Source organism: Mya arenaria, chromosome 14, assembly GCF_026914265.1.
Source record: "Mya arenaria isolate MELC-2E11 chromosome 14, ASM2691426v1".
Classification (NCBI taxonomy): Eukaryota; Metazoa; Mollusca; class Bivalvia; order Myida; family Myidae; genus Mya; species Mya arenaria.
Genome location: NC_069135.1, coordinates 54,373,979 through 54,386,370, shown reverse-complemented (window position 1 = coordinate 54,386,370; position 12,392 = coordinate 54,373,979). Strand labels below are relative to the sequence as shown.

At 35.3% G+C, this 12,392-nt stretch overlaps 1 protein-coding gene across 1 annotated transcript; it reads left to right on the top strand.

Moving 5' to 3' along the window:
• The first annotated feature begins 894 nt into the window (after positions 1-894).
• On the top strand, positions 895-11,134 carry LOC128216554 (dual serine/threonine and tyrosine protein kinase-like). The gene is made up of 8 exons (XM_052923152.1): positions 895-1,100; positions 2,287-2,441; positions 3,323-3,475; positions 4,513-4,603; positions 6,684-6,762; positions 7,509-7,679; positions 8,246-8,364; positions 9,280-11,134. Exons 1-8 carry the CDS (start codon positions 1,086-1,088, stop codon positions 9,394-9,396), a joined length of 900 nt encoding a protein of 299 aa, XP_052779112.1. The 5' UTR covers positions 895-1,085; the 3' UTR covers positions 9,397-11,134.
• The last annotated feature ends 1,258 nt before the right edge of the window (positions 11,135-12,392 follow it).

Below are 12,392 nucleotides of genomic sequence, written 5' to 3'. Positions count from 1 at the left end.
AAAGTTGATAACAATTATTATAAAAGTTTTATTATAATTATGCTTTCCAGTGATTTTTAGAGATTTATCAGTGAAATAAAATTGATATTTCATTGTTTCAAACATTGAAAATATCAATTTGATATTTTTCACTATTTTGAAATTTTAGCCCATGACTAAATTTACAAAGTGACTTTACTTGCACATACAAATAGGCGGGTTTTTCTAAAAAGTGTTATTAAATTCAAAGATCGCTAGCCTATTTTCCCCATGAAATATTCTGTAAAAGCAGAAAAAAGCATGGGTTCTGAAAATGTAGGAATACATGAAAATTAAGAAGTTTAATATTTCTGCTAAGTAGCCTTTTAACCTGAACCTTGTGGCTGAGAGGCCTACAGACAGAGAGACAGACAGATAGGCGCGTTTCTGTCCAAGCATTTTACAGTCTGAGGATTGAATGGGAAAATCTTTTCTTTTGTATTGAAAAAGGAAATAAATAGTAAGTAGGCAAGTATTACATTGTAAGAGATGATGATGTCATTCCTAAGGCATAGCAAATGAAATTATTTTTTTCTGTTTTCCTGACCTATTCTAAGTTTTTATGTCCAACTATAACATTTTAAAAAAAAAATTCTCCTGAAATCTTTTGGTAGATTCTTGATTTGGAAAGATGTTTTAGGTAGATTCTTCCTTCAAATTGTACGTAAATGTATTTAAAGCTGCACTCTCACAGATTGAACATAATTTGACAACTTTTTTTTTGTCTTTTAATAAGCCAATTTTTGCGTAAATCCATGGAAACCAGTTATATAACACTGCTGATAAAAAATTAGATCGCAGATTTAATATTTAAGTTAAAAAATGGATGTTTTATGCATTTTTCTTAAACCGTTAAAAAAATTACATTTTCAGATTAGCAAAGAGCATATCATCCCAGATCAAAGATCGTCTTAACAAATCCCACGATGCCTTTCTGACAGCACTCAAGCAACTGGAAATGAAGCACTCGGGACGACTTACTAAGATCGAAGAGGAGCGGTTGAAACTACGGAAAGTGCATGCACCGAGAGTTGCCAAGGTTGCGCTTGAAAGCACCTCGCTAAAAGATGTCATACTTTATGGTAAGGCTACGATCGATTATTAGCGTGTTTGGTGTTTTCCTGCCAACTCACTAAAGTACCCACTTAAAATCGTTTATTAGGCCTCATTTTTATTTATTTTTATTTTTTTTCATTATGAAATCAAGGTGTTTGTTCTTAACAATCTATTTATTAAAATTAATGTGGTCGCAGAGTTATTATTTTAAGTCCATTTATTTCACAGGCCCTGATTTTTCGAAAGTTCTTAAATTTCACAGACATAAGTAGCTTTATAATATTATGTTGATAAGCAAATTTTGTACTTCTGATTTTGATAAATAAAACTTTAAAACTTACTTTTTTGTGATAATCAGAAAGATCTCTTAAATATACAGTCAAAATACCCTTACAGAGGCAAACATTTCACAAAATTTAGAAGAACAAAAATGGTGAGCTACGATTAGACGACTTGAAACAATTTAAGTAGTTTCGAGAAATCGGCCCCAGTTGCTTTAAGTTCAGTGTCCTTTTTAGCTTCCAGAAACTTTAACTTCACTAATTCTTGACATACACAGAGTAGTAAAGAATGAATATTAAATTCAAAATGATTAGTCTTCCAAGAAAATTAGTACTGCCTTTTTGTACTTTGTTTTGTTATAAATTGTATAGTTTTTAGCTCACCTGAGCATGAAGTGCTCAAGGTGAGCTAATGTGATCGCCCTGTATCCGTCGTCCGTCATCGTCGTCCGTCAACAAATTGACTGTTAACACTATAGAGGTCACAATTTGGGCACAATCTAAATGAAACTTGGTCAGAATGTTACCCTCAATAAAATCTTGGACTAGTTCGATATTGGGTCATCTGGGGTTAAAAACTAAGTCACTAGGTCAAATTAAAGGAAATGCTTGTTAGCACTTTAGAGGTCACATTTATGACTGCATGTTTATGAAACTTAGTCAGAATGTTTATATTGATTAGCTCTAGGCCAAGTTCGAATCTGGGTCATGTGCGGTCAAAAACTAGGTCACCAGGCCAAATAATAGGAAAAGCATGTTAACACTCTAGAGGCCACATTTATGACTATATGTTCATGGAACTTGATCAGAATGTTATTCTTGATGATCTTTATTGGAACAGGTGAGCCATACAGGGCCTTCAGGGCCCTCTTGTTCATCAAAATTTACGAATCTATAACTTTGTCATTGTTCCTGTCATGATTCTTTTCAGGTATGCCGCAGATGGGGCGAGAAATCGGCCGTGGTCAATACGGAGTTGTCTACTCTTGTGACTCATGGGCAAGTTACCCCCTGTGCCATAAAGTCGGTTGTTCCCCCGGACGAGAAACACTGGAATGATCTTGCTCTTGAGTTCTTCTACACAAAGTAAGAAGTTTCTCTTTATGCATTATTAGCTCGTCCGCTCATTGGCCAATCCGTTCATAGACTCGTCCGTTTTTGTAGAATAATTTAGTTATACCCCTTTTAAGAAAAACAACATTGGTATTCCATTCATTTGTTTGTGAAATAAGTAACCTTTCCCTTTCTTTCAAATAAACTATTAATATTCGTGAGGCATTAATTTTCGTGGATTTCGTGGGTTGGCTTATCCATGAATTTAAGATCCCAACGAAAATTTGACCTTTATTCTGAAATTGGTGAATTTACAGAAGATTCAGGATTCCAGTTTAGATTTTATTTTTTCAAAAAATGAAAATCCACGAAATTAAGTACCCACGAAATTGTCCTTTTTTCGAAAAACCATGAAATTTCACGCCTGTCAATATAAATGATTTCACAGTATGCCTTTTACATGGAAATAAAAATAGACAAAATAATTTTAAATCCCTAAAAGTGTGAGAGTGCATGGTATACTCATCATGAACAAATGAAAAACAGACCTTACTGTCAGTGACATTATAAAGTAGAGATCGTACCAATTTGTTTAAGGAATAATCCTGACCATGACAGAGGTGTAATTGTTATGTGGCTCTCTTCTCAACTCAAACAGCTACGGAAGAAGTACTCGAGCTGTATATGAGGCATCCTAGCTGATTTACATTCAATGAAAATTATGCTGATATAATTATTATTGTTTTCAGACATAGATTTAGGAACATCCCTAATCATACATAAGTTGTAACGTGGTGTGACTCAATGATTTACAGAGCTTGACGAAGTTCCCAAGAGGTAAAGAGCGTCCTAGCTCACTCATATTCTTTGAGATGAAAGTTGACAGTTAATTTATTGGTTTGAAATATTTTCAGGAATATCCCCGACCATGACAGAGTTGTTATGTTACGTGGCTCTGTGATCGACTACAGCTACGGAAGTGGTACTCCCGCTGTATTGCTCATCATGGATCGACTACAGAGAGATCTGTACTCGGCAATCAAACAAAATCTGGACTGGGTCTCAAGGTAAGCCTGGATAGACTGGTTTATTTAATTATTTCTACTAAAGTGGTACCCAAGCAGTTTTGCCTATCATGGATCTACTACAGAAAGATCTGTACTCGGTAATCAAACAAAATCTGGACTGGGTCTCAAGGTAAGCCTGGATAGACTGGTTTATTTAATTATTTCTACTAAAGTGGTACCCAAGCATTTTTGCCTATCATGGATCTACTAGAGAAAGATCTGTACTCGGTAATCAAACAAAATCTGGACTGGGTCTCAAGGTAAGCCTGGATAGACTGGTTTACTTAATTATTCCTAGTAAAGCAGTATCGAAGCAGTATTTGTCATCATGGATTGTTTACAGAGGGATCTGTACTCGGCTATCAAACAAAATCTTGACTGGGTCTCAATGTAAGACTGGATAGACTGGTTTACTTAATTATTCCTAGGAAAGCAGTATCGAAGCAGTTTTTCTCATCATGGATTGTTTACAGAGGGATCTGTACTTGGCAATCAACCAAATTCTGGACTAGGTCTCAATGTAAGACTGGATAGACTGGTTTATCTCATTATTCTTCAGAAAGTGGTATCCTAGCATTATTTACTCATTATGGATTGTCTACAGAGAACTGTATGCATATAATTTTTTTGCAAAATATAAAATCTTGACAGAGTTTCAAGGTAAAGCTGAATAGACTGGTTTATTTCATTATTCCTAAGAAAGCGGTATCTGTGCGATGTCAGAGATTAACTACAACTGGAGATTATGAACTCTGCAATCAACAGGATCCAGACTGTGCTTCAAAGTTAGACTGAATAGACTGGTTTGTTCTTCTTGATTAAAATAGCTTGAGTGAGAAGAAATTTAATGATAATTGAGTATCTTTGAAATGGGATTAGAAATATGATACCAGTCATTATTTGGTCCTCAAAAAATAATATGTTTTACGGAATAGCGTACAGTTATTGTAAACAATGGTGATGTTTTCAAATGTGATGATGTCAGCGAAAATGAGTTCTGTGGAGGTAATGATCATCAACAATTTTCCATATTTCAGATTACAGGTTTCTATCGATGTGGTCGAGGGGATACGGTTTCTTCATGGTCAGGGCCTTGTTCACAGAGATATTAAACTGAAAAATGTCCTAGTAAGTCAACCTTATATTGTTAACCAATTATGCAGCCAATTGTATAAAACCTGGATAAGTTATCCACAGGGGGACAATTGTACAAAAACCAGGATAAGTTATCCACAGAGGGCCAATGGTATAAAACCTGGATAAGTTAGCCATAGGAAGCCAATTGTATAAAAGTGGGATAAGTTAACCCCTGTTAATCAATTGTGTAAAACCTGGATAAGTTGGCCACAGGGGGTCAATTGTGTAAAACATGGATAAGTTGGCCTTAGGCGGGCCAATGGTATAAAACATGGATAAGTTGACCTGAGGCGGGCCAATGGTATAAAACATGGATAAGTTGACCTGAGGCGGGCCAATGGTATAAAACATGGATAAGTTGACCTGAGGCGGGCCAATGGTATAAAACATGGATAAGTTGACCTGAGGCGGGCCAATGGTTTAAAACATGGATAAGTTGACCTGAGGCGGGCCAATGGTATAAAACATGGATAAGTTGGCCTTAGGTGGGCCAATGGTATAAAACATGGATAAGTTGACCTGAGGCGGGCCAATGGTATAAAACATGGATAAGTTGGCCACAGGTGGGCCAATTGTATAGAACCGTTATCCCCTATTAACCAATTGTGTTAAACCAGGATAAGTAAACCACAGGTGGGGAATTGTATAACACCTGGATAAGTTATCCACAGAGGACTGATGGTATAACACCTGGATAAGTTATCTACAGGGGGTCAATTGTATAAAACCTGGATAAGTTATCTACAGGGAGTCAATTGTAAAAAAACCTGGATAAATTATCCACAGGGGGCCATTGGTATATAACCTGGATAAATTAGCAACAGGGGAGCCAATTGTACAAAAACCTGGATAACTTATCCACAGGGGGTCAATGGTATAAAAGCTGGATTAATTAGCAACAGGGAAGCCACTTGTACAAAAACCTGGATAACTTATCCACCGGGCCTCAATTGTATAAAACCTGGTTAAGTTAGCCACAGGGGGCAAATTGTACAAAAACATGGATACCTTATCCACAGGAAATTGTAAAAAACCTGGATAAATTATTCACAGGGTCCAATTGTATGTTATGGTAAAGCTGAATAGACTGGTTTATTTCATTATTCCTAAGAAAGCGGAATCTGTGCGATGTCAGAGATTAACTACAACTGGAGATTATGAACTCTGCAATCAACAGATCCAGACTGTGCTTCAAAGTTAGACTGAATAGACTGGTTTGTTCTTCTTGATTAAAATAGCTTGAGTGAGAAGAAATTTAATGATAATTGAGTATCTTTGAAATGGGATTAGAAATATGATACCAGTCATTATTTGGTCCTCAAAAAATAATATGTTTTACGGAATAGCGTACAGTTATTGTAAACAATGGTGATGTAATTATTCACAGGGGGCCAATTGTATGTAATGTGGATAGGTTTGCCACAGAGGGCCTATTGATTAAAACCTCTGTAACCTATCACAGAGGGCAACTGTATAAAACCTGATAACTTATCCAAAGTTAATCTTTTGGTAAGTTTGCACATCCAAGCAATTTAATTGGTCAAAAGTCATTATTGGATAAATATTGATCAATCTATAACCATTTGAACTAAATTTAACCAAACCAAAAAATGAACTGTTTTCATACAATTGGCTGGGTTATCTTTAACCCAATTTGCACATTTAAATTATATCAATAATTTTGTTAATTGTAATTATTGGATAACATTTTGCCAACCAATAAACATTTTGGACAACTTTAAATGTACCAAAGAATTTAACCAGTTTCATTCAATTGGCTGATGATGGATTAATCTGGTCTTAAGTAGAATTCAAACCAGTACCTATTTTATATTAGGCAAAAATATTTCTTTAACTTTATGGTTTTAGTTACCGTGATATACACCGTATTATATGACAAAGTTTTTCTGAATTCATAAACATCAATGGCATGTGTATAATGTTTAAGGTTATTGAAAATGTGTTAACATTGAGTCCATTGGTTTTGAGTTTTAAGAATAAAAAACTGTGTTAGACATTTAACGTTTGATTGTTTAGAAATTAAGCATGGAATAATTATAATTCTTTACAGTTGGATAAGGACAATCGTGGGAAAATCACAGATCTTGGTTTCTGTAAGCCAGAGGCAATGATGAGTGGGAGTATTGTGGGTGAGTATGTCTGCTATCTAGTTCTTTGTTAATAAAGTAATGGTATGTATCACCTACTTTTGACTTTATACAACTGGGGAGACAAGCGGATCTTGGTTTCAGCTAGGCAGGAGTATTTTAGTGGGAGTGGGAGTATCACTCAGTGGGAGTATTTAAGTGGGAGTATCAGTCAGTGGGAGTATTTTAGTGGGAGAGGAAGTATTCATCAATGGGAGTATTTTAGTGGGAGTATCAGTCAGTGGGAGTATTTAAGTGGGAGTGGAAGTATTCATCAATGGGAGTATTTTAGTGGGAGTGGGAGTATTACTCAGTGCGAGTATATTAATGAGAGTATCAGTCAGTGGGAGTATTTAAGTGGGAGTGGGAGTTTTACTCAGTGGGAGTATTTTAGTGGGAGTATCACTCAGTGGGAGAATTTTAGTGGGAGTATTACTCAGTGGGAGTATCACTCAGTGGGAGTATTTTAGTGGGAGTATCACTCAGTGGGAGTATTTTAGTGGGAGTATCACTCAGTGGGAGTATTTTAGTGAGTGGGAGTATCAGTCAGTAGGAGTATTTTAGTGGGAGCAATATACACAGTTAATGTTTAAGCAGGGGTTTAGAATATTTATCTAACTAGCAGTCTTTCAATATTTGAGATATATATAATTGATATAATGCTTTCCATGATGAAATCTATTTAAATGAAATACATTCTTTCCTAAAACTACAAAAATGCAGTTCTGTAAAAAAGATTCTTTATTTAGGTACTCCAATCCATATGGCACCCGAGCTGTTTTCGGGAAGATATGACAGCAGTGTGGATGTTTATGCATTTGGAATTCTGTTTTGGTACATCTGCGCGGGAAGCGTCCGTCTGCCACAGAATTTCGAACAGTGCGCCAACAAGGAACAGCTTTGGAATTACGTAAAAAATGGTACATATGTGTGTGAATTATGTAAAGCTTTGAAAGATTATCATTAAAAACTATTTAGCTCTAACGAGTCTCCGGGAACACCCCCAAATATCAGTTCCATGTTCGTAAAAACCCTTAGATATTTGACAACCTTTCATCATTTTTTTACATTGTTGCCGCTTCATTGTCAAATAGCGATACCCTTGCCGATCTGTATGCATATCCATCACTCCTTTTCATCGCATAGCGCCATATCTAGAATATTTATATGTTAAAAACAAGTCTTGAAGGACCAAAAGTTCATGTACTTGGATTATATTATTAAGAGTGTGACAGTCAATTGCTGTTGATTAATATTTGCACAGTTTTCTCCAGGGTAACCAGTAATCTTGCCGTGGAAATAAGTATGTCATTGAGAAAATTGCATGTTTCATTAAAAATTGGGATGTTTGTGTATTAGTTTGAAAAAAATACTTTCTTTAAGACACCATTCAACCATAGAAGAGGAAATCCAATTCTACTACAAAGTTCTATGGCCAGCAAATTTTTTTTAAGGTTGGCCGTAACTTGATTGATTTCTTCTCCAGGTTTAAGGCCAGAGCACTTGCCCGTGTTCGACGATGAATGTTGGGACCTGATGTCGAATTCTTGGGAGTGTGAACCAGCCAAACGCCCGCTGCTCGGGGAAGTGCATGCTACACTCCAGGTTACACAATACCATTTTAATTTCTTTTGATTATAAACCAGGTTGTCTGAAAACTTTGGTTATACGGTTGTGGTATGTCCTTGGGCGGACAGAATTATGATCTGGCAGACAATTGGGATGACTTCAACTATTCGTTTTCTGGGCAGTAACTTGGTCATGCATAAGGGGATTTTAAAATAACTTGACACTAATGTTCACTATGACAAGATTATGTGTTGCTGCAAGACCAGCTTCTGTAGGTCAAAGTTCAAGGCCACATTTAAGGGTCATTGGTTAAAGTTATTTGTAATTTGACTTAGAGACTGTAACATAACCATGTTTAAGTTGATTTTGAAATAACTTGCGACTATGTTTTACTATGACAAGACTGCATGTCCAGTGAACCATATAATATATAAGTTGAAGGTCATGGCCACACTTAAGGGTCATTGGTCAAAGTTCTTCGTAATTTGGCCTATGGGCTGTAACTGAACTAAGCATAAGTTGATTTTAAAATAATTCTGCACCAAATGTTCACCATAACAAGACAGCATGTCCAGTGAACCATGTAGTATATGGGTTGAAGGTCATGGCCACACTTAATGATGATTGGTCAAAATTCCATAATTTGGGGGTTGTCAGGGGGTTTCATGGGGACTTTATAATATCTTGGTACAAAAATGTTTTTCATAAGAACACCCATGTACTTTGCTTTATGGAGCTGTGGCTTGGTCATTTTCTGGCTGATTTTAAAATTGTTGGCACGTATGTTCACCATAAGAAGTCAGTGTGTCATGTGCAAGATCCATGTCAGTAGGTTAAAGGTCAAGGTCTCAAGGGTCATTCATCAAAATTCATTGTATTTTAACCTTTCCTGGCTTGAACTTTGAATCCGCTCTGTGTGCTTTTGTATATGGCATGTCATTTTTTTTTCAGGGCATCTACGACAGATATCGAAACAAACCAGGCGGACCAACGAAAACAGCGAAAGAATCCCCACCGAAACCGTTGACCCAAAAGAATGTTAAATATAAATTGAAGGACAAGAAGTGACTATCTAACAGTAACAAGGCAGATGGGAAAACCAAGTGCCTTTATGGAACCATTTTTGTCCATGATCAATGACTTTGTGACAGACTTGTCTCATAATTTAAGGGTTTCATGTTCAAAGCAGGGTAAAGGGCTTAGGGTTCTTCCATTTAAACATTAGGCACTTTTGAATTATATAACCACCCTTTTGGGGTCCAAATTAGTGAAAAAAGATACCCACCCCTATACTAAGAAAAAATTGCCTTCACCCTGTGGGGGTATATGAAATTGTAGCCGATGCAATTGATACTAATTTGTAGGTTTTTTTTCTAATTTTGATGCAAGTGTGCAAGCAAATATCAGCTGTAAAAAAGTCATTAGCTCTCGATTTCAGGGCTCATCTTGGGCCCGTATTCACAAATGCCCAGGGACCATGATTACAAACAGTCTCAAGTCAAAGTCTAGACTAAAAAAGCGTTATTATGAAGGAACAAAAAATCATATTTATTACATTTCTTTTACAAAAAATAAGTAAATAATTGTAAAACATTCAAAAAGTTATATATTTCAGCAAAATTCACCATCAATGTGTTGATACTAGGAAAATCACAATGAAATGATGTTCTGCCATAAGGAGTCTTGAGTCTTAAATCTGACATGAGACTGTTCATAATCACTGCCCCTTCCCATGGCCCCAGGTAATTTTGGCTTCAATAACGATTGAGTTTTGAATGAGTATAAACAAGAAACGAGCATAAGCAACCATTTACAGTGCTCCTGTTTTCATTTTTAGTTCTCCATAACCTCATAATTTTAAATACACGTGACAATTTTGTTAATTGGGTTATGTTTTAAAGGAAGGTATTATTGCAATATAGACAATGTATAACATAATGTATAATGAGATTCAATATTTTATTAAATAATATGCACTGAATTTAACATTAATGTGCTTTTCTTCATTTCATTCATGTTTAGAGCTTTGGGCCGATTGTTCAGAACTTCGATAAAGTTAACAACAAGAATTGCCACATTGTTTTAACTTTTAAACTTTTACAATATGATGAATTGCTCACAAATTAAAATATGAACAAGTACAGCTGAAACAGTTGTCTCAAATCTTGTTAGAAATACAGCAGATCACAAGTCTAGTAAACGATTTGAAAGTTCACAACGAGAACATTAACAACATTGTTAAATGCTTTTTAGTAGTAGCTGTGAAAATCTTAAATCTGTTGTATCATCACAGATGGTATTGACTTATTAGCATTTGTTTCTTTCTGCTATGTTTCATCTTTAATACAGAATACAATTCATTTCATACAAAAATGTTGCAGAATAATAAAAATATGACATTAAGCGGATTTTACGCCTAAAATCTTTCTTAAACCAGACTCCAGATATGTTATCAAACTTGGCACACATGGTACCAAAGCATTCGAAACTCCTCAGCTATTTTCCATCAAAAACAACCCCGGATGAATGCCAGTTCATCAGTAGAAGTAGTTTGTAACATTTTGACGATGAAAACATTGACAACATTGTTAACTTTAACAAAGTTCGAAACAATTTACCCAGTGTTGGTTTGTTCTAATATGCTTGTAGTTCATCAGTATTGCACATTTCAAAAATGGCATGAACAATGACTTTGAAAAACATATACATGTATGCACCAACTGTTCTAAATAATTATTATCCCATTATTAACCATTCATGTAATTGAGCTGTAATAAAGGGAAAAGTATGTTCTTGAGTGGTAATAATTGTTCTTGAGTGGTTACAAATCAATCTTGATGATGTGGGTTGGAAGGTTCTTTTTTCAGTGGTCATTAATGTTCTTGTTCTTGAGTGAAGATTGTTCTTGGGTGATAATGTAGGTTCTTATTTTTCAGTGGTGATTAATGTTCTTGTTCTTGAGTAAAGATTGTTCTTGGGTGATAATGTAGGTTCTTATTTTTCAGTGGTGATTAATGTTCTTGTTCTTGAGTGAAGATTGTTCTTGGGTGATAATGTAGGTTCTAATTTCTCTGTGGTGATTAATGTTCTTGTTATTGAGTGAAGATTGTTCTTGGGTGAGAATGAAGGTTCTTATTTTTCAATGGTGATTAATGTTCTGGTTCTTGAGTGAAGATTGTTATTGGGTGATAATGTAGGTTCTTGTTTTAGAGTATTGATGTTTGTTCTTCTTGGATCAAGATTTGTGTTCTTGAGTTTAAATAAAGTTCTTGAGTGGCACTGATCTCGAGTGATTATATATATATATGTTTTTAATGGTAATTATTGTTATCGAATGTAGGTTCTTGTTTTAAAGTAATGAGGTATTTTTCTTGATTGAACTTCATGTTCTAGATTGAAGCTGTTTGATCTAGAATGGAAGTGAAGTTTTTAAGAGGTACTGTAGAATATTGTCATATGTATGTTCTTCACTTGAGGAGTAAATATGTGTGTTCTAGAGTGAGAATGAAAGTCTGAGTGGTAGTATATGTTCTTGAGTGGTAATTGTGTGTTCTTATTAATAAAATGATGTTCTTGAGTTCATATGTATGTTCTTGGGTAGTAATGAATGTTCTTGAGTGGCAATGTACGTTTTTGAGTGGTAATGTATGTTCTTGAGTGTCAATGTATGTTTTTGAGTGGTAATGTATGTTCTTGAGTAGCAAGGTATGTCCTTGAGTGGCAATGTATGTTTTGAGTGGTAATGTATGTTCTTGAATGGTAATGTTTGTTCTTGAGTGATAATGTATGTTCTTGAAAGGTACTGTTTGTTCTTGAGTGGTAATTTATGTTCTTGAATGGTAATATATGTTCTTGAGTGGCAATGCATGTTTTTGAATAGAAATGTATGTTCTTGAGTGCCATTGTATGTGCTGGAATGCAGTAATGTTTGTACTATACATGTGACAATGCAAGATAATGATTTTGTGCAATACTCTATTTGCTTACCAGCAGGCTTTTAAGTTTTATAGGATCTACCATTTTACCACTATGTTTGCAAGCCTGCATGTTAAACTTGTGTTGGA

Coding starts and splice junctions, on each gene's coding strand:
- LOC128216554 (XM_052923152.1), top strand. Junction 7,680..8,245: donor TTGGAATTACGTAAAAAATG/GTACATATGTGT, acceptor TTTCTTCTCCAG/GTTTAAGGCCAGAGCACTTG. Junction 8,365..9,279: donor AAGTGCATGCTACACTCCAG/GTTACACAATAC, acceptor TTTTTTTTTCAG/GGCATCTACGACAGATATCG.